Source organism: Embiotoca jacksoni, unplaced genomic scaffold (genome assembly GCF_022577435.1).
Source record: "Embiotoca jacksoni isolate LCO1_2020_lvr unplaced genomic scaffold, fEmbJac1.0.p SCAF_27, whole genome shotgun sequence".
Lineage (NCBI taxonomy): Eukaryota > Metazoa > Chordata > Actinopteri > Embiotocidae > Embiotoca > Embiotoca jacksoni.
Window position 1 is genome coordinate 2,594,598 of NW_027185378.1, and position 26,998 is coordinate 2,621,595.

The window sequence follows — 26,998 nt, forward strand, 5'->3', positions numbered from 1 at the left end:
GCTTGCAGTAAGCAACTTGCAGCAGAATCAAGATGCTTGCACTTGTAGCGCCTCCCTGTGGCCAAACGGGAGATTTTTTCCTCATTAGTAGTCATTTTTCTGTTGTGTTTGACATTAAAAGTTTAAACATTCTGCACTTACCAAACAAAAAAGGTGTCATTTTGACCTCTAGAAGGGCCGCCACTAACAAATATTCTAACAGTTTATCTAATAATCTATTTATTATCGTGTTGATTAATGGTCGGATTGCTAATTTATGGCAAAATAGATTCGAAATGTCTCAAAATCTTGGCAGAACCCAGGCTGACATATTTAAAAAGTTTGTTTTACAAGACCAGCAATCAAAAACGTATTGATATTCATCTTACTATCATTAAAAATTGTTCATATATCTTTTGTTGACAAGACGATCGACTGCTTTTTGAACGCAGCCCGTGCTCTGCCACGTCACATTATTGACAGGGTTTTCTAAAAGCTTGCCCGGAATGGTCAGAAATAAAACAAAAGAGTCGTGCCGTTATCATCATTTTTGCTCCTGTATTGGTTGACAAAGAAAACAGTACCATCACAGCAAAAAAAAAATCATAATCACAGTCGACTGGTAAAGAAAGGAATGAAAGAAAAAGAAATGCTGGTGCAAAACATATCCAACATCATGTGCAACTTTGTTTTGGATCCAATTTGTGTCCAAAACGCATTGTTAGCTTTGACTTTTGTATTCAGGCCACTGAAGCCAAACAAAGATCGTAAAATTCAGCCATTTGATTTATGAGACTGGAGTTAGAATAGAATCCGATTGCTCATATTTTACAGCAGCTTGTAGACAGGATTGCCAACCCCTTTAAATTTGCCTGACAGAATAAAATGTGCCGGTGCTGATGTTGTCCTCAGAGATGTAAACCAGAGAGTGTAAGGCATCGTGAGCCCAAAGCAGAGAGAGCGCTGCGTTACAAAACTACAAATTAAAAAGGCAAAAGAAAACATCACGAGTTGCAACACAGATGACGGTTGTTGCGTAATTCTGTAAATTTTCATACAGAATCACAATAGAAAAACAACCAAACGAGCCTCGGATTACTGTGTATGAGGAGGGATGTAGTAGTAGTTGAGGTAATAAATCTACATATTCTTTGACGATGCGACAAGAATACAGTTGTGTGCGTCACGGAAACTGGCTGCACACCGAGCTGAGATGACACGCAGTACATCTGCACGCTCAAAGCTGCACTGTGCAGGTTTTATGACTCGAAACATCTTTTGATTTCCCGCGCAAATGAAACCGACCTGCGGGAACTCATCGCTCGTCTTTGATTACAACATTTTTGATAGATTTTTAGATATCGACGTGTTTTTTTTTTTCTTCCCACAACCCGATAGTGCAGCTTTAAACAACGTGCCGCAGCGTTGACCAGCTACATCCGAGTGTTGCTACTTACGATTTAAAAACAATTTTTTTTTTTTTTTTTTTTTTAAAAAGGACGCTCTATTGCTTCGGCGTGTGCCGCCAAATAAAACGGACGCGCAGTGCTTTTCGAGGCATATTTGAGCTGCGTCATTTCAGCATAACCTGTCGATCTTCGTGACTTTGAGAAAATGGAAGTTTTGTTTTGGCGCAGGACGTCCTGCGACCACGCAGCTTTTGTAACCAGCACAGTGGAGGAAGGTGCACGCGCACGCGCACACACACAGTGAGTGGTTCGTTGTCTGACTGGTGTAACTCTGCAGAGGAAACCGCAGACGTTTCCCAAACTCCGTCTTCATTCTGTGGCGTAAACGTAATCATCGGTTCATGGCGGCAGCAGCACCGACCTTATTGTCGGTTGAATTTGCACATTAATTAGTGAAATTACTTTTGTATAAATTCCTATATTATCCCCCCCCCCCCCCCCCCCGCTTCTATAATCTAATTAGAATAAAATATCGCTTAGATGCTGACTGCTTATATTGACTTGTGACTTTTGTGTATTTGCGTGTGTAGCAGAAAGCAGTTTGACTTGTGATCCTGACTTTAAATAGCATCTTTGTTTTTTAAACAGGACTTAAAATACAATCTCAAGGCACGCTTTAGCTCGACTCTGCGGCGCTGCGCCACATTTCTACCGACATTCAGTCAAATTACAGGAAGAGACGACGTTCTCAGACAGATTTTACACGTCAGGCACTTTAAAGACTCAGAATCAGAAGCACCGCCTGCAGGATGAGAAAAATCACGTGATTTTAGAGATGTGTGAAAAACTTCCCTGCTTCCAGTTGTGCAGCTCAAACACAGTCCGACTCCGGGTGTGAAGCATGAATATGGCACTTGCGGGAGAAGTGAGGTTTGTTGGAGGGAGGAGGAGGAGAAAGGAGGAGGAGAAAAGGTGACAGTGCTTCGGGAGAACTCATCAGTTGACCGGAGGATCCCGGACCTGCACGCTTCCGTCCTCCATCCCGAAGTAGGCCCGCTCCGCCATGCCGACGAAGAGCCCCGTCTCCACCACGCCTGAGAGGGGACACACAGAGACACACTGAGCACTCTGAGGGACAACAGAGGTCAAATCTGTCCCAGTATCACGTCATAATATTGATTAAAAAAAAAAAAATCGTAAAAAAACGAAACGCTAAATTTCAAGATTTACTCCGAGCTGCCTGAAACCAAAGTCTGCCTCCTCACCTGGGATCATCTTGATGGCCGTGTTGACTTCCTTCCAGTTCTGAGCGCGCTCAAACTTCCAGTCCAGGATGAAGTTGCTGTTGTCGGTGACGACCGGACCCTGAGAGACACAAACGCGCAGCTCCGTCAGCCGGCCCGAGGATTTCACACAAGTGTCAAGAAGGGAACGTGTCAAGAAGGAAACGTGTCGGCGACACTCGAAGGAAAGAAATCGTTTTTATTTTTTATGGACTCTGGAAGGTAAACAGATCTGGACGTTGGTGCCGACAGCATCGTCAGACGAGAGAGCGAGTTTTAATTAAGCAACAGCATGTCTGTGATCAGCAGGGCTCCGTGGGTAAACAGACCATCTGCTCATTAGTACATTAACTGTTAACAACAGAAACATAAAGAGACCGAAGGACAAACAGAGACTTCAGACTGTGAAGTCTCACACACACACACACACACACACACGCACACACACACACACACACACACGCCCGCACGTAAGGTAAAACCGAGTCAAAAACTGTCCGACTGAGTTGCCGTGGAGACAGCCGTGTGAGAGGAGTGTCAGAACGGATCCACTCACTGCCTTACTGACGGCCATCCTTAAGTTGGCCTCCCCTCCGAAGCGCCTGGCTATCGTCCTGCAGACGGGGACGTACGCCATGGGGATCACCTCGATGGGGACTCCCTTCTTCCACTGCTGGCCCAGAGCCTTGGAGTCCTTCCTGGGAGGAGAGAAAAGAGGAGTCTAACCTGGACGTACAAACACTGCAGCCTCTGACAGGCTGCGATCCGGCTAAAACCAACTTGTATGTGATTGTAACGGTTTCCTCGAGGACATCATCGGATTGTTGCTGGATTTGACTTTCCAAAGAATCGGAAATAACAATGTGGGAAAAGTTGGTTAGTGAAACTTGCGTGTCTTCAACAAAACAAATCTTCTCGTTTTCCTGTTCTCACTCTTTCCGATTGAACTTTTATTCTGAAGGTAAATCAGGAAACACAAACCTGAAGTCGGCGATGACGACAAAATGTTTAGCACATCCAGCGACGATCTTCTCCTGAGTCAGGCAGCCGCTGGGGGACGGGGACGGGACAAGTGAGACAGAGACGGGACGGGTGAGACAGAGACGAGAGAGAGAGAGAGAGAGAGAGAGAGAGACAGGACGAGTGAGACAGAGACACAGCTTAAATTCTGCTGTCTTCACTCACCCCCCTCCTTTTATCAGCGCGAGGTCTGCGTCCACTTCGTCCGCGCCGTCGATCGCCACGTCCAGCTGAGCGGCGAGGACACGAATTAAAGCACAGGCAGAATAGAAAGGAGGGATGAGAACATGTCCTACACTTACAAACTCTGACAGTCATATGCTCCGAATCAGGCAGACGGAGTTTAAGCAGCAAACACATCGTGTGCGTCTCCCGTCTCCCATCTCACCTCCGGGTGTCTGTCCAGGTCAGACAGCGTGAGGCCGTGCTGCAGGATCAGCTGACGGGCCTGAGGGAGGAAAGATTGGGGGGAGGGGGGGGTGGAGAAAGGTGTTTAGAGGAGATAAAGCTGCACAATATTTAGTATGCATAGTTATTGATCCACGAGGACAACAGCAATAAATGAAATCGAGCGTCTTCGTCTCTGAAAAGTCACCTGGAAGGAGGTGGGCACGCACACGATGTTCAGCTTCTCCTGACGCACTCTCTCCGCTGCAACGAACACGAGCCAAGATCAGCAGGGTCGCGAGAGCGTGTACGGTTTAAACCGGAAAATAAAAAAAACGTAAATAAGTCCGCAGCTGATTTCAAATCTACACTTTCGGCGTCGTAAAAAAAAAAAACGCGCTTCAACGGAACTTGGACGTCTCAATGTTCTTCGTCAAATTGTAACTTCTGTGACCGGAAAGTCTGAACGGTTTCACTCACACAGTCTGTCCACGGCGTAGACGATGGTCGAGCCGCTGCCCACTCCGACCGCCTGGTTGTTCTGCAGGAGACACAGAAGAGTTCAAACTCGGGCAACACGTTTCTCACACGAGCTCCGAAAGCCGCGGAGAGAAATAAAAACACCGACGCAAGCTTGGACTTTGCTGCGGGGATGGCGCAATATCAGAAAACCTGCTTTGTTACAAGAGACTTTATTCACTTTATTTGTCCATTTCTGGACAACTTTAATGCTTTTAATTTAAATCTAAAATATGGTTGTTGTTGTTGTGGTTTTTTTTTTTTAAAAGCGCTTTTAAGGCTGTCTCAACACAACCAGACACACTAGTCTGTGCAGGTGGAGCATGCGCAGTAGGGATGTTTCTACTTCTGGTATATATATATTTTTTTCCCCCCCTACACTTTATGAATGATTAAAAACACAAATATGTTTTTGTTTTATTGCACCGTGAAGCTCACAGCTGCACATTAAAACCGCGTCTGTTTCTGTTGACCCGTCACTTTAAACCGCGCAGCCCCGAGCGCCGGCAGGCTGCTGCACGCTGTAACGTACGGTCAGTCCATTTAGTCCTTTAATGCGGAACACGGTTGGCCCACTATCCCGGGAACAAGCGTGCCGTAGCAACCGAGCTAATCGCCCTCCAAACCGTGCGCGTTAGATAACGAGGAGGTGGCACGCGAGGCGTCTGCCTGCACGTGACGCTAACTCCGCTAGCTTGTCACGTTAAGCTGGAGGACGTGTTCCGGTCCAAACTACGCGGCAGCGGGTTGTCTGCGAGAGGACACGCGGTCCGCGGTTACCTGGACGTGGTTGTCCACGGCTGCGTACGCCGCCAGTTTCTTCGCCTCCTCCGCCATGTCGGCCGCAGACGCACTGAATCCGCGCGCGCGTTGGTGACCGCCGAGAGCCGCCGCCAGCCTCCGGGATGCTGCACGCGCGAACCCAGCGGAGACCCTCCCCCCCCGGAGTCTCATGACCCGGCCCACGGGCCGCACGGACACGCGCCCCCTCGGAGGAGACAGAGCCGCAGGTTTCCCTCCCCCCGCCGCCGCCGCCGCCGCCCTCTCTGCACCAGGAAATCAGGAGACCGTGTTAGTCTGTTTGAATCTCTTTATGTGTTTGCTTTTAATCCCGTTTGATCACCTGTCCCGCGCGGGCTCACGTGACTTGGGAGATCCGTGGTGTTCTGCGCAGACGCAGCGCAGCAGCGACACCACGTGGCCACCGGCTGCACGACTGTTCGTCACCACGTCTAAACAGCTGTTCGGAGATTGTTTTCCCGAATCATATCTAGTAATATAATAAAATGTGGAAGGTTTATCACCTACGGGAGCATTAATGCTCTCAGAAATGTCCCCAACGTTTCCGGTGAATTATTGGATTTATTGTGTGCGAGATTGACATTTCATCCTGAAGGTGGTGCAGGAGGAACATGTCAGAATTAAAAAATAAAAAAAATAAAAAATTCAATCCCAGAGGATTTCCACAATCAGTTAAATCACAGTCAAGTCATTCAGATTGTGGTATTTTGACGAACAAATAGAGAAACAGTTTCCAGTTGGGTTTTCAGTTGAGAGAAACCAGTAACTGATAACCCTGTAAACGTTTTTTATTTTTTTTATTTTTAGGGTCATGTGATACTGAAAATTTCACTCCTGAGACCCAACAATATTTTTTCTGAATGTCAATTTTGTTAAAACGCAATCATCTTTACAAAAATTCTGCCTAAAGAAAGGACACAATTTGGACTTAAAGCGGGAACTAAAGACTGAAAACAAGACGAGAATGTGAGCCGACATAAATACTCATTCTTGGTTTACAGCCACATTTTGATTGATGCGTTTTGACTTCCAGTGACAGCTATTCCTAGAGTGGATTGATTTCCACAGTAAGCTTTACACATACAGTAATTGCACTGTAAATGCACTGAACTATTTACACCCTCATGCAGCACGGTATATCTGATTGAAGGTGGAGCTACAATTAAAAAAAGGAATTCATATAAAATTATTATGAAAATCTGGTCAGTGATTCAGATTTTTGTTTTAATGGATCAACAGTGAAAACAATCCCACACAAATATTTACATCACTACTACTTTTTATTTGGCAAACAGCTTGAGATAGTCTCTCTTTTTCAGTGTACAGTATATATATATACTATAGGAAACCAACACATTCTGTTTGATAACCATTTTTTTTTTTATCTCGGTTTTTTTTTTTACATATTACAGCTTACAAATATAGCTGATCTTTTTGACAAAAATTACAGATTCTGTTTGACACCTAAATTAGTATGCTATATAAAAACCCACACGTCATACATTCATGATTAGAAAAAGTAGGCTATATGAAATCAGGAACGGAAAAGAAAAAGAAAAAAACAAAACACCACTGTACGCAATTTTCAAACAAATCCAATTAGGAGCAGGAGGAGGAGTCAAGGTTTCACAAAGGGAGTAAGAGTATGTCTTTCAATCCGATATCAAGTCCTCTGAGAGAAGTTTGCTGCTATTCCAAAATCATCGGTACGGTGAGGATATGGAGGAACAACAGCACTGTCACGTAAGAAGAAGAATCTGTAAATTTCTGTACTCGGTCCAAAGTTAGAAACTAATATCTTTCGCCGTGGATTATAATGGATAGTTGATAAAAACTAAACTTTGCATTGCAAACTGTACATATTACTTTATACCTCCACAATCTCTTTCTTCGCTCACCAGTGCTGTCTTAAGGCTTATAGTCCAAGGATTATGCAAATGCTGCCGAGCTTTCCTTTTCACGCCTCGCTATCTCAGCGTGAGACATCTGCTTAAAATTGGACATCTTTCTCACATCTGTAAGACAAAGTTGAACAGAACTGCATGAGGGAGCTGCCATTTTTGAAATTGGGGAAAAAGCAACGAAAACCCAAATAAATTCTTTGACAGGCAAACTAAAAAAAAAAAAAAATTTCTCTCTCTCTCTCTCTCTCTTCTTGATGTGTGAAATAATTGAATCAGCAAAGAGCAGCTTTTGTACTGACTGAAAGGTTGCTGGGAAAACCCGGATCTCACCAGTGAACTTCTGTTTTTATACACAGTATTGCTGAATATTGAGCGGTTGCATTTATTTGTGATGAGAAGTTACTGTTGGACATGACAACTTTTTTTTCAAAGTTTTTTTTCTCCTGTAGGATTCATGTCCATTGGCATCACATTGTATTAAAAAAAAAAAAACCAAAAACCAGTTGAGACATGCTTTAAGCAAACCAGTGCTTAGAAATTGTCTTTTTTTTTTTCTTTTTTTTTTTTCTTTCTTTCTTTTTGAAGTGTAGATAACAAGATAAATCTCTCCAGACGTCTGGATTATTACATGACAACGTTTGCAAGCACTGATCTAATCATAACATCTAAATAGAAAAACAAGACCGGGTTATTCTAAAACTTCCTTGAACACTGCTTCACAAAGAGGAAAATGTGAAAAAAAAAAAAGGATGCATTTTGTTGAATCCAAAGCTCTCAAATCTCTATATATATATATTTTTTTATATCTCTAGCTTGACTCCCGTCTGTACTCGCAGCGCACCAGAACTGTAGGACGCTGACATGGAGCTGGAAGGGACTTTGATATGTAAACACTGTGGCAGAGCCGGAACGTAAGACGAACACTCAAAAGTACAAGAATCTGAAAACTGTGGAATGGAAAGGAGATTTCCAATTCAGGGTAAACACACAAAATTATGATAAATAAATATTCTATTTCAATTTGACCTATAATCTCTTTTTTTTTTTTTTTTTTTTTTTTTTTTTTTTTTTTTTGGTATATTGCCATAATATATTCTGCTATATTTATAATTTGATAAAGACTTTAACTATATGTTTTGGTTTGTGCTGTCATTCTAAATAATTACATTTAATATATACCCGTGGAATGTGTTTTTTTTTTAAATTTATTTATCTGAGCACTTAAATTCCACCTTCAAAATATAATGAGGTCTTATAAAGAGCTGAGGATGAAGAACAGATTAGTACTGACACGCACACGCGCATACACACACACACGCGCATACACACACACACACACACACACCTTTTTTTTTCTTCCTCTTTTTAACGAATGCTGACGTTTGCTGGAATGACCGAGAAACTAAATACAAACGAGTGTCCTTCAGGGAGAAAATGGGGGACGGAGGGGTAGGAGGGGGGCAACCGGAGCTAAAAGGTTGCAGGAATGTGAAGGTTTGAACACCGCACGATGAAAGACGTACAAAAGGGAACGGTGTTCTTTACAGTGGCCTGAATGCAGCGTTCTTACCTGGAAAAGTATTTGAAGTTCTCACCCCTTTAGCAGTATAAAAACACAACGCGAGAGACAAAAATAACGGTTTTGTTCGTGCAAACGTGTCGTTACACCTCTCTAAGTACAACGCAATGAACACTGGCAGCAATTTTTTTTTTTACACAATATTATTAAGCACTTTTTACCCACAGGTTGGAAACACAGCCGTGCACACTGCACTGAGGATAATGTAAAGCTTCACCATACATAGTAAAGGTGTGAGAGGAGAACACGGAGGTATATGGCACCGCACGATCTGACGGGAGGGGGGGGGGGGGGTCGAACAGAGGGGGGAACAGGGAGTTCTGGACGGTCCTGTTGTGTTTTTTGTTTGTTTGTTTTTTGTTTTTTTTTTCCCTCAGAGAGATGGTCAGTTCACATTTTGGAAAAAAGTATTCCCCACAAAACTCTCTTCTCTCTTTCTCGTGCGACTTCCCCACATTTCCAGTGCTTCACCTGTAAGAATGTTCTCATCAGATACAAAAAATCAAAACAGTCAATTATTTCTCCTTTTTGCTTCCGTACAGTTTTGCATTGAAAAATATGTTTTTGTTCATCTTTCTCTCTTTCTTTCTTTCTCTCTTTCTTTCTTTCCTTCTCTCTCTCTCTCTCTCTCTCTCTCTCTCTCTCTCGTTCTCTCGCTCTCTCTTTCTTTCTTTCTTTCTTTCTTTTTTTCTTTCTTTCTTTCTTTCAACTCCAGACGTCCCTTCGTGGATCCGGAGCTGGTTTTCCGTCTGTAGCTACATGTGTTGGGCATCCATTATGTCCAAGTATTTGGCCTCAATGATATGAGGGAGCACGTTGTTCCTAAACACAAAGCAGACATGATTTATGTCAGTCGTTGCTTGTTGGGCAAGAAATGAGAAAGAAACACATGAAAAAAAAAAAAAACAACAACAACAACAACAACAAAGAAGCAACAAAACTTCAGATCAGATGAGATTGATCACTTCCTTCTTGGTAGGACCGGTGAACAGGAGAGTGTCTGATGTACCACGTACGCACGAAGGCAGCAGAGACGTGGTGATGCCGTGTAAATCTGCAGCTGACCTTCATGAAGGTTTTTGTTTTAAAAAGCTGCTGATTCGACTTTCCGGTCATTTTAGAGGATGTAGTTTGTGCTTCTGTTAACGTGTGCTGTGTTATGTGCAAAGATGTTTCTATTATTTAACTTACACTCACTGATAAATCATTTCATGCAGTAACAGATGGTATCGGTTTTAGCTAAAAACCTGCCACTAAGCAAGAAAATCCTACTTGGTACTCAGAAATCTGAGATCATCAGGTTGACAAATGATTTTTATTTGAAATACTGTAAAATGTTGACAGATGTTGAGGCTGCAGATGTTTTGGGGTTTTTTCTCGGAAAAAAAATTTGATTTACCACCTCAGAGTCATCTGCCTTCATCCATATCTGTCCAGAGTTCTATAATATACTGAATGTAATTAAGACTTTGAAGGAATTCGGCCAATAAGAGTGATTCTGAGAGAACACAAAGTTGTTGCCATGGCAGCAGATGATGCTTCAAATATGGATGCTGCCGCAAAGAAGCTGCAGTTTCTAAAATGTTGATGCTTCGCACACAAACAAATCGATAAAATCAGCATGAGTTTCAAGAAGGACGCTCAAGATTAGAGCCACACATCCAGTATCTGACCACGTGTTAAAATACAGCCACCATCTCTCCTCTATAACGCCGTTACGACGCTGAATGATGGACAGAGAAGAAGTGTTCGTGCAGAACGTTTTGATGTCAAAGTAAAGGTGACCTTTGACCTTTTGGATACAGTATCCAAGGTGTTCCCGAGATATCTTAAGACCCAAGAGACAAACCCGAAAACAGAATGTCTCTGGAACGCAGGTGACGCATGCACCAACTCGCAAACCCTCTGCTGATGCGGCAAATTTATGAACAAACCAATCTGAACCACTGATGTGACGTCATCACTGGATAATTTGAGTCAGGTATTTAATCAGGCTTCGAATGAATGTCAACCAATCACAATACATGTATAATCAAACTAAACCATCCCCCCAAAAAAACAAAAAAAGTTCAGTGTCTTCTAACTGGTGAGTTTTTCCTGTGAATCTACTAATATAACAATGTTTGACATTCATCTACTGTTACTAGTGCAACTGTTGTTTTAGTAAGAAATGAACTGCAGCTCAAAATGTTTGCATCTCCTCTGAGCACAAACACATTACAAACCTCACAACAAACTGTAAAAATGAAGAAAACTGTCTACTTCATTAAGTCTACTTCTTGTCGCGGTGCTGAGAGAGATCTGTGGTTTTTTTTTCCAGCAGGAGACCGAAACATCTCCACAAACTTCACTGTAATTAAAGCGCGTTTCCACCCAGCCTCAGATTCAGGTCAGGACTCGATGCCTGCTGAATGTCACCCCGGTTTTTAAAAAGCACTCGAGAAGAAACATTTTCTGCGCCAAAGTGGCCTCGGTCGTACCTGATTGGGATTAGGAGGATCATGAGCAGAGGGAAGATCATCTTCATGTACGGTATCGGGTACATGCCAAACGTACACAGCACCAGCAGCTGCATCATCTGCAGGAAGGTGAAGTAGTGGATCTTCCTCTGGGGCACTTTGCGGATGTAGTGGGTCGGTGGGTAAGATGTCTGCGGGAGGCGACGGGATCAAAGCAGATTAAAATACAATCTCCCCCGGGGCTCTTTTTCTCCCCGCCGTCCCTGGGTCTCCTGCAGCCTTAAAAGCAATGACTCAGGCTACGAAGGGCAGTCTGGGTTTAGATCATAAAACATTTAGTTTTCTTATAATAAAGTATAACACACGTATTTATAGCATCAGAGGTCTTCCTGCGCGACTGCGTGAGTCGGAGCTGCTGATATTATTCTAAACCTGCAGCAGGCACGATTTATTTTGGTAAAAAAAAAAAAAAAAAAAAAAAAAAAAATTGACTTTCCAGTCTTGAGAGGAGCTGCGACAAAAACAAACTCTCCTCCTCCAACTGATCTGATGTCAGCGAGGAACCTTTCCCAACAACTACAGTTTATCAATCAAAAATCACTGCGTCGCTCCGCCCAGAAAAACAAACAAACACGATGTCACCGTCTTGGTTACTACCTGCAGTTCTTTTGGAAACGTGACTCATCAGATCGGGATCCTCCACAGCTGAGGCCTGAAAATGTCTCTCTACCAACTAAATTCACTTCATGTGAAGAACTGAAGCGTCACAGAGGAGAAGTACTTCATTTCATGAAGACTTTATTCAAATTATTGTTATTTCATTAAATAAAGTTAGGTTGAGAAATAAAACTGCAGAAAAACATGATACAAAATGATTCTTAAACATAAATAATTTTTACATTTCGTAAAAAATGTCTTTGTTTACCCTTATATCATAAAAAAAATACACGACTTGCCAATGTTTTTTCTTTTCTCTTGAATCGTTTAGTTTTGTAAACTAGAATAAAGCTTTTGGCTCTAAATTCTCCCTATTATATGATTTCTGACTTTTGTTTTCTTATGTATATATATATATATATATATATACATATATACCATTTAAATTTATATATATATATACATAACTTTTAGATCTTTATTTATATACACATATATACTTCTTAATTTATAGAAATTGTGTAAAAATGGGAGACTTTTTCTTTTTTTAAAGATTAAACAATAGAGTATTTTGATAGTTTTTTTCCTGCTCAGCAAATAAAGTCTGAAAAATATGACCCCAATCATCATGTCTGCATATTGCTCTCATTATAATGCAGGCTTTCTGGGCATCTTAAATCTAAATGTTTTAAATCATTTCCTCACGCGGCCATTTGGGGGCGCCAGTGTGTGCCGTTACCAAGCGCAGTGGGCAATGGCAAAGCCTGGCTTTACCTCCTCACTGAGAGAGAGGGAAGGTTAAATCGGACACACGGGATGAGAGAAAACAACAGAGGAGATTATTTTCGATGTTCTTTGTATTTTTAAAAGTATAGTTCGAATTTGAGATCTTGTGTTTTAATCCTGCTGACCGTGTCGATGAAGGGTTCAGATGTCTCTTTCTGAGGCTGAAACCCCACACCAGAATAATAATAATAATGGTAATTTACAGGCTGATCTGTCTTAATTATCTAAACCCCGCCCACCTGGCACCGAGACCAGATTAAAACAAACACACTGAAAATTATATTTGCAAATGTTATTTGACTCGGGTCTGGTCCTCCAGAACCGGGCACGCACTCAACTGTTTGATCTGCAGAGCCATATGGGCGCACGCACACACACACACACACACACACGCACGCACGCACGCACGCACGCACGCACACACTTCCTCACCTGCTCCTTGAGGAGGAGAGCCATGCGGTCGCACATCTGGTTCCCGTCGATGGAGGTGAGGGCGATGTAGAGGAAGAGGCCGTACAGGACCGGTTTGGGGATCCACTGCAGCGGGACGGGCAGCAGCAGCACCGACACGCCGATGAAGATGTTGGCAGCCAGAGACGTCAGCCGGGTCTCCTTCACCTGGACGATGCTGAGGGCGCACGCGCACACACATAATATGAATGTTTACTGGAAAGCCCACAATTGTTTCATACAATGCGACAGACAACATATTTTCTGGGAATTTCTTATCAATGTTGGAGCACATTTTCCATTTTATATTAAAAAAAAACAAAAAAAAACAGGATTTTCCAGAGTTTAAGAAAAAAAACGCATAAAAAGATTTCTGCTAAACCGATTTAAGTGTTTTTTTTTCTGACTATTGACCCTCTGCTATTTATTTCTCATTTTAATACTAAAACTACATTAAAATGAACCGATCTTTTATTAATACATACAGCAGCTAGAATCTGCATTCATATCTAAATTGGTCTTAAAATATGATCTGATCTTCATCTAAGTTGCAATTATGAACAGAGACAAAGTATTTGAACTAATAACACACAAATTGTTGGATTGTCCACACTCTGGATATTGAATTCCAACATTCATGGTGAAGGTTGGAAAAAAAAAAAAGTGTGGAAACCCAGAGGCTAAAAGCAAACTGGAAGACCAAATCAGTGGAGGAAGAATGAGAGGTGACAGTTGGAGCGAAACTGACTGATAAGAAACATTTTGATTTTGCACCAGCAGATGTAAACCACGCCTTCAAAAACGAACCTTTCAAACACGAATTGTTGATTTGGTGCGAGGCGATTCGACATAAATCAGTTCACAGTTAGACAAACTGTCCATGAATGGAGACAATTCAGTTCTGCTGCTACTCTTCCTGGAAGTTGAAGGTGGTTAACAGCTTAATTTATGAGTCATAAATCTCAGTCCCTGGTGGCATTAAAGCACAACGTTCACCGCTGCAGAGGAAGCCGCGGCTCTCCATACACCTGAGGGTTTACCAAGCAGCGCGTCAACGCTCGTTGGAACATGTTCAGTGGTCTGATGAGACTGTGGGTCTTCGGGGAGGAACCTGCAGCACTGTGCATGTGGCGTTTATAAACAAAAAAAAATATAAAAAAAAAGAAGAGGGGGGCGGGGGGGCTGCATACCAACATGAAAATATCATCCCAGAGGTGAAGCACGGTGAAAAGAAGCATCACAGTTTTTGTTTTGCAACGAAGTAAGTCCACCTTTGTTGTTTCGCCTGGAGCCGTGAACGACGCCTGGGAGAGCCGTTCACGTCAGACATCACAGAACACAGCTGAGCTGAAGCAGTTTTAAAAAGAGAGAATTGGTCCAGAAGGTTCCTCTCGAACGTGATGCGGGTCTGATCTGCAGCAGTTTGAGGTTATTGCTGCCGGAGGAGACTGTTCATAAATCCAGGGTTTCCCTCACTTTTTACACCGAAGGATTCAGTACAACAACAACAACAACAAAAATGTGAATAATTGTTGGTGTGTTAGTAGCTGGAGCACGTTGTGTCTGTTTACACTTCTGATTTTTTAAATAAAGATCAGATCGCATTTAATGGTCAATTAATGCAGAAAACCATTGCATCGTCGCATTTTTTTTTTCGAGGGACTGCGTGTATCCTCTCTGGACCTATCTCTAAACAAGCAGCTCAAAATGCTTTAAATCTATTTAGACTTGCACTTACGTCACTTTTATTTATTTCTCTTTATGTTCTTCTTTCTCTTTTCAAATCCTTCTCGTATGTGTTTTTATTTATGCTTTTATTTTGAAATATTTCCTGATATTCTGCTCTTGAAAGATGCAGTAGAAATAAATTCATTTTCAAAGTGGTGAAGTATTAAAAAAAACACTAGAAAACACAGCTTACAATAATAAAACTTTGACAAATTATCCTGACCAGTCAGAGTAGGAAATTTGAAATCATAATTTCCAGTCATATACATACTTTTCTCCACCTAATGTCTCTAATTAGATCCTGCTCTTATATAAAACTGCCCCTTGTGCCCCATTCATCACCCCCCACTAATCCTGAATATACGCAAAAACTATAATTTTGCACAGATCTGTGCGGTCGGAGTGATGAACTTAATCCTCTCATCTTCTCAAAACTCTCTCACCTCTCGCACCCGGAGAGAAAACCGTCGGCTCCACAGTAATCATGCAATCAAGGAGATGAGCACGATACAGTAGCCCGCGACTCGAAATTACAGTCGGCACGCGCTCTGAAGACGACCTTTAATTGAGCATCTGATTAGCAGCAGCGGCGGTGGGAAGGGTGTGTGTGTGTGTGTGTGTGTGTGTGTGTGTGTGTGTGTGTGTGCGTGCGTGCGCGTAAAACTCACGTCTCGTAGAGGTGCCCGCCTTCCACGCGCTGCTCCACGAACGCCAGCTGGCGCACGTGGAGGGTGGAGTGAGGGAAGGCGGCGTGCATCCAGGGCAACCCCAGCACCGACATCATGATGTTGATGAGGCCGGAGAGCATCAGGTCCCAGTGATACGCCGTTCCCTTCAGCAGCCTGAGGACACGCGCGACGCTCACACTCAATGCAGCACGACAACGGAAACATTCACGCACATTGACCCGAGGTCATTTCCACGCACGGACGGAGACGTGAAGGAAAATCTGCGTACAGTAATATTCACAAGGTAGCGCATGTGACAGACAGACAGACAGACAGAGAGAGACACACACACACACACACGCACACACACACACACACACACACACACACACACTCTCTCTCTCTCTCACACGCACAAAGGCCAGCGGTCTCCTAAGGTCAGCGACGCCCTTCAACAAAACCTGAACAAACTCCCCTCACATGTTCCGATAATTCTTCTCATGCAACGTTCGAGATAACTCGCGGACGTGTTGCGCATTTTGTCACGTGTTCGTACAAAAAAAAAGAAAAAAAAAAGAGTATAAATCAATAATGTCACTGACGATGAGGTCATCACTGTAACTTTACCTAACAGCACGACAGCGACCTTTATGATGACACGACGTTTTTCGCTGTTGTTGTTGCTCGTGTTAGTGAAGGATCACTGCCATGCATCTTCTGGGATGTTTGCAGGGACAATAGCAGAGCTGTGTGTGTGTGTGTGTGTGTGTGTGTGTGTGTGTGTGTGTGTGTGTGTGTGTGTGCGCGCGCGCGTGTGTGTGTGTGTGCGTGTGTCTTTTCCCTCCAACTATAAACATGTTGAGTGAAGGTAGACTCCTGTCTGCAGCAGCCGCTGTGTAATGAAATATATGCCTGATCAGCAGCTGACGTGACCTTGAACGTGACACCGGCGCTGCTGGATGCTTTAAATCACGCTGGATTTACAGAATTTCAGAGCATTAAGTCGAACTGAGTGAAAGACAGTTTCATTAGTGAAGAAGCATTTATTTTATTCTCATTCATTTCCCCGCGCCTGCATCATTTCTCACGTCAGCTTTAAGGTTAAAAGTTCGCTGCTCGAGATTCATCTGCATGATGAGGACAGACGTTTTGAATAAATAAGTGATGCAATCAAAGAGCTGTGCAGGTGGAAGAAAGTTGAAAAGCATCTTACTTCAAAACAGAAGAAAAAGATGGAAGATGCACTGACAACAGCACAAAAAATACAAAAAGCAAAGCTGCAACAGAAATAGCTGCGACTGCTTGTCCGGTTTTTTTTTAGTGACAAAGTTAACCGTGTTTTCTACTCTTAAATCTTAAAATGACATGCTTTTATTTTTAAATTAGCATGATTTAAGAAGTATTTTCGGAATTTTTTTTTGCGCACAAAATTAAAAACAGAGTTAAGTAGTCTTTGAAAATAGTTGAAGAGATCAAGAAAATCGGTTTTCTTTTAATCTTACAGTTAGCTCTTAGGCTATTTGCCTTCTGGTGAATTCTTCCTTGTTTTGCAGCAGACATTTAGACCCAATTAAATTTCTGTCCAGCCTGAAAGTCCATCATTACAGATTTTCTCTGTGGGGCCGCTGGACGGTCGTTGGCTCTTAATTTGTCAGTACGATGCAGATTTAGAAGAAACGGGGTGAAAGCTTCGTGTTTTGGCTCTGAGGCTTCGGAGCTCCCCGACTGTGACGTTTTGACTCGGATGTCAAGTTTTCTGGCTCAGTTCATCCGGCCTCCCTAACAAGACCGGCAAATATCCGGCCGCGGCGGTTACCAAAAGGGGGGTCGGCAGATCCTTAAAGGGTCCACGGGAGCTTTCTAAAGGGTCGCAGGAAGATCAAACGCACTAATCCCAAATTGCATCTTTGGTCCGATCGTCCTATTTTGAGAATAGACCGTTGCGCAGTTTAAATATGACTAACATGACGGAGATCATTAAATGGACGCTTCATTAAACTCGTAAATGTCCGTGTATGAGCCTCTACCTGTTCTCCGGCGCGTTGGTCAGAGACACGACGATGTTCTGGTCGATGAAGATGAGCAGGGCCAGGAGGAAGCCGAGGCCCATGGCGCTGACGACGTTCATGGCCGACAGACGCTCAAACGGAGCCACGTTGAAGATGGGCCGGTTGTGAACTTTAAACACCGGAACTGTTTCACAGCAAGAGAAGAAAAAAATAAAATAATATATATATATATATATATACACAAGTTTAAATTAATGTGTTCATTTAGAAAATGTTGCCTTCATATTTTTTTTGGAAGAACTAGTCGTGTAAAATTCCCTGGGATCCATCATAACAAACACTCCTGTCTCTCAAACACTTGCGATGACTCATGTTTTCACACCAATAATTATTTCCTTAAAGCGGCTGGATATTTTTCAAATGCTGCGCATCTCATTTAACACTGTATCCTGCTGAATTAAGTGCAGTTGGTTAAATTTAGGGAAAAGAAATGACAATACAATGATGGCTCTATTATCTTATGACTTATTGTCTCTGGAGGTAAAAGGAACAGAAAATTGGCCCGGGCACTTAAAATTAAAATTCACTCGAGGCGTTTTGGCGCTCGCCTCTGCGTTTCTATGTCGACCCCTGGAGAACAGCTGCTGCCTTGGCAACAGTGAATGGGGGACTCAAAATGATGCTAAACAATGGAGAATAAAAACTGAGAATCTCCAATGTGTTTTGGCCTGTGCCTTGATTAATGAACATAAAAAGACAATAAAGGCACCAAATAAGTGGAGCCGTGCGGTTAGAAAGGCTGATTTGGAAGTTAAAGTTTGCAAACAAAACACATGCGTACATATTTATTTAGAGCAAAGGCTTAAAGTGACATGTTCCTAAAGACAATAAAAAAATTAAAAAAAAAGAGTTCACAGGTCCACCTCATTAAACCAGCATTATCTATGTACGGTGTTCAAATAAACCTCTAACAGACGTACAGATGCTGAAATCAGTCCTTTTATTCAGTCACTTTTTCCACCACTTAACACTCAAGCAACACGGCAGCTGCTAAACACTTCATCGCTTATTAGGAAGCTGTGAGAGAACACACTGTGTGCCTGCGAGGTCACACAGTATTGTCAAGAGGAAGGAATTATTCCGGGGCGTCAAAGTAAAAAATCTGTTCCTGAAACAACGTCGGGGACACGAATCTCCACTTAACGACTCATTAGTGCAAAAATTTTTTAAAAAGTGCACGAGTTTCAAGCCTGATCATAAAAATCATCCTATAATAATACAATCAGGAGTGTAAATCAGTTCATTTTGTGTCTTTTGTGACTCGTTTGAATGAACTGGACACCGACAGCAGCTCCGGTCGAGGAGCTTTACAGGAAACGATCCGTTAATCGTAGGGCGGGTCGATGAGAGAGGGTTGATGGTTTAGTCCCCGACTGTCACAACCTCCTTGAACCGTACCCGCTTCCAATCAAGGCCAAAACCTCTGCTGCCGTTCGTTTCTGAGTGTTTTGATCCAACTGGCATCGACAAACGTTTGAGTTTAATTCTGGCCTCTGACGAGCATCTACAGCTCAGCTGCAGCATCCGCAGCATCACGGACGTCACCGTGTTTAAAATCACCGGACAGAAAGTGACAGAAGAGACACGGTTCCTGACAAATTAAGTTGGGATAATTAAAGATAAATGCCATAATATAAACCTACAACATTGTTCAAATATTCAAAAGACTCGTAAGTTTCAAGATGCGTTCAAATTAAGAAATAATGAGTCGTTCAAAGGAGATCTTTGTAATAGGAATTCAGAGTGGAGCCAGCTGTCTCTCCCATTCATGTAACTGTATGGAGTAATAGATCATGAATGGAGTCAGTGTGACAGCCGTTGTAATCACTTATTATTGTTAATATTTGAACGAGTTTGTGTTTTAGACAACTGTACCTTTAATTATTGACTGAATATATCTAAAACATATTTAAAAAAAAAAAAAAAAAAGCTTCATGCACAAACAAATTAACCAATAACCTCTCTATAGCCATTCTCAGATACATCTTACTCGTTAAAATGACCAAACCCGAACTGGAAATCATCATTCATGCATTTAAATTCCCTTTTCACCTTCCTTCAAGTCATGTTTGGTCCAAAATCCTGCAGCGAGGCTGTTGACTCAGTTCATCACACCCATTTCATCCTCTCTTCCCCAGTTCCTCATCAGGTTCAGGATCCAGCTTAAAGTCCTGTTTTTTTCCCCTCCAGAGCCTTCCATGGTCGGACTCAGAAGAATGTAACCGACCCGCTCCATCATTACCCACCTGTAGGTCACTCAGGTCTTCTGATCCGGGTTTACTGTACTTCCTGTCCCGCTCACTCGTTTAAAGATGAAAGGCCTTCAACAAAACCACTTTGGACACATCTATTTAAATTGCCCTTTGCCTGACCTCATTTTGTTTCGTGCTTGTTTTGTAATATTACTTCATTTCTAGTTTTTGGTATTGTTGTGAGACACCTTGTGGCATGTGAAAGGTGCTATATTAAATAAACTTGACTTACTTACACTGTGTATGACTTGTTACACACAATTTCTTCTTAAAGTGTAACGTCTGCTGCCTTAATGGCAGAATGATGAACCTCTCTTCGATTTAAAACTATTGAATCACAACTCTGGTTAAAACAAAATCCCTCACCCTATTTGTTGCACGGTGATAGATACACGCCGTGTGGTTTTATTAAGTGTGGAAAAGTGACCAGTTCAGCTCTGCAGCAAATGATACGTACGCTCGATGTCGCTGAAAACGTAGGAGCCGATGAAGGAGAAGAGGAGCACGGAGATGGGCAGCGCGCAGTCCGACAGCACCTCCCTCACTTTGGCATGCAGGAACGGACTGAGGGAGACAAATAATAGAGGAATACAATTACTGTGGACAAGACAAGGACAATGGCTGCAATCCTGACACCGCTTAAGTACCTCGGCCCGCCTTTTGCGTACACAATTGAATCCAGCTTTGAGGTTGATTTGATTACTGGGAGCAATCAGAAGTAGAATATTAATGCTTATTGAATCACCGGCTGCAGCAGAAAGCCCCGGCGGAAACTTGAGCTTCACGAGAGCCGTCTGGAAAGTTCCTGTCACTGTCGAGTCAAAGCCCGACTCAGCAGTATTCATCCAAGCCGGCAGCTCTCCCACCCCAACGCGATTTAAACGTTGCGGTGATTTATCGGCTCCGCGGCGCTGCACGTACCTCCTTTTGAATTGGTAGAGGGTGTAGCCCATCCATAACGTGCCGAGCATCAGCAGGAGGCAGAGGAGGGGCCTCTCCCGGGTGCAGTGGATGAGGGATTCAGGGAGGGCGTTGAGCGCCAGTCCCGCCGCCACCTCGCTCCTGTTTCCCCCCAGTGGGTCTCCGCCCAGAGGAAAGTCCTCCATGCTTCTGTTGGCCAGCGTCGGAGCGAGGTAGTACCTGTGAAAGACTGAGATCACATGCCCGGTGTTCAGATGGAAATAAAGAATATGTCTGAAGAAAGTGCACTTACTAAATGGCAACATGAACAATGATTATTGGATTCCTAATTAGAGGAAAACCCTGAAATCTTGCAAGAAGTCTCGTATGTGGCTTCAACAAATGTCCATCAAAAACTATTTGTATTGCAATTAATCCAGAAAAGACAAAGGCTGTAAATTGCGAAGGAGGGAAAAGAACTTCAAAAGTGAGATAAATCTGAGCTGAGCTTCGGCTCTGCTCTGAATCCTGATCACCTGGACTGTAAAACACTCGAGTTCACGTGCTCTATTCTTCTTCTGTTTCTGGACGTTTGGCTAAGACACACGATGCCACTGTTCCCTTTCCAAGCAGCAAAAAAAAACAAAAAACAAAAAAAACACAATAATTTAATAATTATCTAAAATAATGTCAGTGAGAAGGACGGGGCTGGATCTGGATCAGCTGTCAAACGATTGGAAACACTACAAACTGTAAGATTTTTTATCTCCGGGCTCTCGGCACCAGCTGCACCAGACTGTACATAAACCCCGACAAGAACTACAGTAGAAACAACCCACTGAAGGCCGGGGTTTTAAACTCTGTGGGAAGGAGTGATTTCACTACTATTATCAGTAAGAAAGAGGACACTTCTGTGTAAGAGATCCATAGAAGAAGACATCATTTCTGTCATCAGTTTTGATGAGGATTGCGTGACGTGACCTGCATGCAGCTCATCAAACAGGGAGAAAGTTATGCAGCAGGCAAAGTAGTACAGGAGACTGGATGTTTATATAAATATATATATATATAATAATATATATGCACCCAAAATGTATTCATTTGTGCTACTGGAAAATATTTTGGATGAAAAGTGTCGACAAAATGGCACAGGTTAATGTTATGGTAATGGCACATGAGCTCCGAGCGTATTTTACAAATGGTTTCTGAAAATTGAACTACTGCACTGGCAATCTCCAAAACAGGAACGCGCCGCATTCAAAATAAATTACATTCTGCTATCGTCATCTCATTTTTGTGAAATTAAATTGTGTAAAATATTTATGATGGACTAAAATGAGGCGCGGTGCATACCAGGGAAGGTATAATATGGCTGCGGGAAAATCTGGATTGATTAATTTAGTACATAGTATCTCTCAAAGCCTCTCAATCTGGTGACCCACCGCAGTAACAAACACGTTATCTCTGTCTACACACAACGACACTCCTGGACGTTTATTCAGATCCACTGCAGGTCCAACCCACAACAGGAGGGACCGCTCGGATTAGATTAAATAACTAATCCTTCATTTGGGTCGGGAGTGTCGAGGAATGTTCTCGTGAATACTGGAAAATTACATCTGGCATTACAATAATGAAAACATACGGTGCGTGGGCACTAGATTTTTTTTAGAGGACAACAAAACTATTTGTCAGTTTTTAATCTGAATGATTCAATTACTAGATCTATAATTAGAATCTAAAAAGAAAAAAAAAAAACACTTCTAATCTAGTGCGTCTTCTTTATTGTGTTTGAAAAGTTACAGGCTCGTCGTTGACCTGACAGCAGGCGTGTGCAGCATTACGACCGTCAGTCTGACTGATCCCAGCTGACTACGAGCATCAGTACGGCAGGAAGAGGCCTCGGTGAAGAGAAAAAGGTGAGACCGCAGAGATGTAAATAAGCCGCAGACCGAGCCGCAGGAACTCAGAAGAGACACCTGTCGCGAACTTACTTTTGACGGTTCCTTTCACGGCGTCGACTACAAACGCAATGGAAATGAAGAGGGCGATGACCTCCTCCGTCGACCTGGAGAACACACGACAGTCAGGACGGTTGTCGGGCAGTTCACTAAAACTAATAATACATTTTTTAAGAAGTCCACCTATATTGCTATATTTGTATATTGGTGGAAAGAAAAATCATGTTGTGCGAAGAACTGATGGATGAAGTTACTGAAATATATCAGAAAGATTGTATTTAACACATTTTTAAAAGAAAGTATGATTAACAGTTTGTATTACAATTTACATCTTTGTGCCGATTAAAAACAACTACAACTCGACCTGCATGCTGATATATTAGAATTCTAGAAATAAAGGGGACTCAGATATGCAAACCTTGTGCTGTAATGAAATATACGTGACTACAAAACAAACATGGGTTATTTATCTATGATATCAAACAAAAATCTAAATATAATAAGAACAACTCAAATCACAGTTTGTGTGCTTCCTTTCTTTGCAAAATCTTTCAGCGTGACTGAATTTAATCAACAACTTTATTTGACCTAATTGGTTGGAAAGGAACAGAAATACAGCACACTTATAAATACAAACTAAAAACAAGTGTTAAAATAAAACTAAATTAAAAATAAAATAAAACTAAATGGTTTCAAATAAAACAAATTCTCCTGATTGGTTGCTACGAGCTCATTTAACCTTAACCTTGTCTTTGCAGAGTTGAGCTGAGAGACATATAAAGTTGTACTTGGCTCTTTGTTGGTTTGGCTAAAAGGACGCTAAAAGGACTTCTTTAAAAAAAAAAACTCTTTTCTGTTGCGTGCCAGTGAGTTTTTTTGGAATTAGTTTTCTATGCGTCAGAGAACGAAGCAGGTCAACAGCCAAAAGAAAATGTAAGAACTGATTCAATAAATTGGATTGTACGGAAAAGAAAAATAATGATCAATTTGAAAAAAAATGTGTGTGTGTGTGTGTGTGTGTGTGTGTGTGTGTGTGTGTGTGTGTGTGTGTGTGTATGAGAGAGAAACACCTTTTGAAGAGTTTCATGAGCAGGCTGAGGTTGAAGATCCCTCCCAGGATGAGGAACAGGCAGTTCCATAAACCGATGCAGGCGTAGAAAGCCGGGAAGTCCAGGTTGTAGTCGTCACAGATTCCTCGGATCACTGCGGTGGAACGAACGAACACACGGACAGATACAGTGAATAAACACACATCAATCAATGAATGAATTAATGCGCAGCAGCAAAAGGTGACAGAAACAAAGTGAGGAAGGGTTCAATGCTTAAAAAGTCCTCTTTAAGAAATTGTATGCGAGAACCAACAAGGAGCCAACAGAAGGAGACTGATCGATGCTGATTTAATCCACAAATAAAAAACAAACTGGGTTAATAAGGAGCAGTATTGATCATCTTTGTGTGCTCTGCAAACAGACATACCTGTCAACATGTAGGTTTTTAAATTATGAGAGTTTTCTTGTTTTTGTATACTAAAATCAACCGGCAAATTTGCACCAGGAAGGCTGTCCTGCTCTGGCGCTTTGACAACACACGAGTTAGCCTGCTAATTATTTTAGCATTAAACCGGCCTTGCTGCCTGCTGCTGCACTCTCGAACCTTGAAGCGCGAATCGGGTCGCCAGGACGCGGTGACACGAAGGGTTGAAACTGTATATAGTGTGTGGCTTGCGTGTGTAGTTACGTTTTATGGTTGTTGTTTTTTTCTTACTTAAATCTGTATTTGTTATTCTAAAATATACAACATTTACAATAAACTTAACACACGACAAACGTATAAACACTGCCTGGGAAATACATTTCCTCTCCTCTTTCATACAGCTCTGTATATTTTTCCAAAGTTTTCTTTTGACGTCGCCAGCTTAAGTTTTGCATTCTGTCCATTTCCTCCACTTTTCATTTAGTTGTGCTTTAATTATATGTCAGTTTTTCCATCGAGTAGATTTCCGTATTTAGCTCCTTCTCCCATTTTTTTTTTTTTACGTATTCAGTTGAATGTTTGTTATTAAGATTTAATCCTCGATATAGTGCATATATTATTCTTGTATTGCTTCCCTTATAAGCGTTCTTTATCATTTGGATGTTGCTATGGCTTCGTAGATGATCTGACAACCTGGGTATCATCAGACAAACATGTACAACTTCTGTGCGTGACGATGACTCAGATCGATGCGAATTACGAGTTTAACACAAGAAACAACAAAATTAGAGAAGATGGCCTTGAAATATGGAAGAAACCCAGGAAATATGAGAGTCGACAGGTATCACAGATGCTTTTAAAAACTTCTTTGCTACTAATAAAAAACTGAGGAAGAACTTTACTTTTCAGTCAACTTATACCAGAGACTGATTTTCTACACACACACACACACACACACACACACACACACACACACACACACACACACACACACACACACACACACACACACACACACACGCACTACCAAAGAGAAACATAACATTTCATTCAGACACAAAAAGGACAAAAGAAGTGTAACGGCTTTGTTCGAACCGTTCAGTTGTAATCTCGAGCAGATTCGAGCGCAGATGAGTTACAACTTTACAAACAGGCCATTGTTCTGCTGCTGGAAATGTGCTCTAATTATCCCCCTGAGAATGTGCTTAGCCCAATTCTAACCCATTCACTTCAAAGATCATCACACCACAAACCCACAAACTCAGTATTATAACTGCATTTTGGCATCGGAGTCGCCGCCCCCCCCCCTTTTTTTTTTTTTTTTTTTTTTTTACTCATCGTTGCCCGATTCTGCAGCTTCCAGCCATTAGGATGGTTTAAATTCTCAACCAATAAATCACTGCTGTCGGGTTAAAAAAAAAAAAAAAAAAAAAGTTTAAGCTCTGCGTCGCTCTGGACTGAATGTAAAGTTTCCATGTTTGCGATGAGCGAGGCTCTTGACCCTCAGCAACCGACCGTTTCATAACAGCAGTGACGAAGAAAAAGCTCTGCTCCTCATTCCTGAGAAACACAACTTTTCATCATCAGGTCCACATGTGTGAACAAACAACTTCATTACTCCAACGCTGCTGTTTTCTGCTAAACTAGAGAGCACACGAGGACGCAGGAGCTTTTTTAGCCGCTGCTCCCCCGTCTTCATTACTGACGTGATCTTCTTAGTACTCCACCCTCGGAGTGAAACTGAAAAGATAAGAGCGTTTTTTTTTTATCTGAGTGAAAGAGGAGGAGCCTACCGCTGATGAAGATGGCGAGGGGAGCCGTGGTTAGAGGGATGACCAGAGGAGAGCCGGCGAACAGCGAGTAGATGACCCCGCCGATGCTCTGGCCGATGATGGTCTTCTTGACATCTGGATGGAGAGGACACACACAGAGAGGACGCAGGAGGAAGTCCTGATTAATGCCTGCTTGGTTCCTCTGCAGAGCCGAACAGAGGCCGAAGTAGGTTCCGAATTTTGTTTTCCCAGATTGGGGCGGACGTTAATGTCAAATAATATTGTGGTTCTTCCACAAAACCGATGAAATACACTTTAAAAAAAAAAAAAAATGTAAAAATTCAATTATACATCTTTTCTGTCCTCACTGAAAATCTCTGTGCACTGGACACTTCATGTTGCTAGTAACACTTGTTGTTGCATTTTTCAACCAGAATTGTTCAAATGGAAAAACAATCCTTCATATACATGAACTCACAGGTATATTCAATGCCTACAGCAAGTCGGTTCCTTGATGAATTCTGTCATATCCTTGAATTTCTTGTGAAGTACTACAGTATCTACACATTTTTGTCAGTTATTATTATCCCAATCATGTAATTATTTAGAGTGAAGTTTGAATTATAGACATTACAGTGCTCACAATGGAATAAATTACAAAACTTGTACAACAACCTGCCTGATGAAATTAAAATTAAATAGTCTGAGTCTGTTTTACATCCAACTCTTGAAGTGAAAAGTGCTCACGTGTTCGCTGCTCTTACCGATCTCGCCACGTGTGCTCTCATCATTGAGGGAGCCGAAAGCAATGGCGGGGAGGAGGATGGCGATGTAGAGGAAGATGGCTGTGGTCATGTACTTCAGCAGGGTTTTATTACTGCCAACTATACCTGAGGGGAGACAAACACAAACACATGAGTCATATTCAGCTCATAATGGAGC

At 42.2% G+C, this 26,998-nt stretch overlaps 2 protein-coding genes across 5 annotated transcripts in view; both read right to left on the bottom strand.

The window, feature by feature from the left end:
* Window positions 1-517: 517 nt before the first annotated feature.
* Window positions 518-5,586, bottom strand: rpia (ribose 5-phosphate isomerase A (ribose 5-phosphate epimerase)). The gene is made up of 9 exons (XM_069160770.1): window positions 5,378-5,586; window positions 4,559-4,619; window positions 4,287-4,342; window positions 4,080-4,139; window positions 3,857-3,921; window positions 3,653-3,721; window positions 3,228-3,369; window positions 2,654-2,753; window positions 518-2,482 (listed from the first exon to the last, which is right to left on the bottom strand). The coding sequence occupies exons 1-9, from the start codon at window positions 5,549-5,551 to the stop codon at window positions 2,385-2,387; spliced, it is 825 nt and encodes a 274-aa protein (XP_069016871.1). The 5' UTR covers window positions 5,552-5,586; the 3' UTR covers window positions 518-2,384.
* Window positions 5,587-6,659: 1,073 nt separating this feature from the next.
* slc4a11 (solute carrier family 4 member 11) overlaps window positions 6,660-26,998 on the bottom strand; it is a 97,233-nt gene continuing 76,894 nt past the window's right edge. For all 4 annotated transcript variants that reach the window (XM_069160773.1, XM_069160771.1, XM_069160774.1 and 1 more), the window contains 11 exons: window positions 26,821-26,946; window positions 26,078-26,191; window positions 23,882-24,014; window positions 22,845-22,918; window positions 20,872-21,100; window positions 20,408-20,514; window positions 17,657-17,822; window positions 15,630-15,803; window positions 13,216-13,411; window positions 11,362-11,531; window positions 6,660-9,703 (listed from right to left, as the gene is read on the bottom strand). In XM_069160773.1, the coding sequence (XP_069016874.1) occupies window positions 9,637-9,703; window positions 11,362-11,531; window positions 13,216-13,411; window positions 15,630-15,803; window positions 17,657-17,822; window positions 20,408-20,514; window positions 20,872-21,100; window positions 22,845-22,918; window positions 23,882-24,014; window positions 26,078-26,191; window positions 26,821-26,946 (1,556 nt within the window). In that variant the 3' untranslated portion in view covers window positions 6,660-9,636. The remainder of the gene's footprint in view (window positions 9,704-11,361; window positions 11,532-13,215; window positions 13,412-15,629; window positions 15,804-17,656; window positions 17,823-20,407; window positions 20,515-20,871; window positions 21,101-22,844; window positions 22,919-23,881; window positions 24,015-26,077; window positions 26,192-26,820; window positions 26,947-26,998) is intronic.

Excerpts from the sequence above, each read along its gene's own strand:
- rpia (XM_069160770.1), bottom strand. The coding sequence starts at position 5,551 with ATGAGACTCCGGGGGGGGAGGGTCTCCGCTGGGTTCGCGCGTGCAGCA. Across the intron at positions 3,722-3,856 it reads GCGCTGATAAAAGGAGGGGG|CGGCTGCCTGACTCAGGAGA; the intron begins GTGAGTGAAGAC and ends CCCGTCCCCCAG. Across the intron at positions 2,754-3,227 it reads GGATGGCCGTCAGTAAGGCA|GGTCCGGTCGTCACCGACAA; the intron begins GTGAGTGGATCC and ends TGTGTCTCTCAG.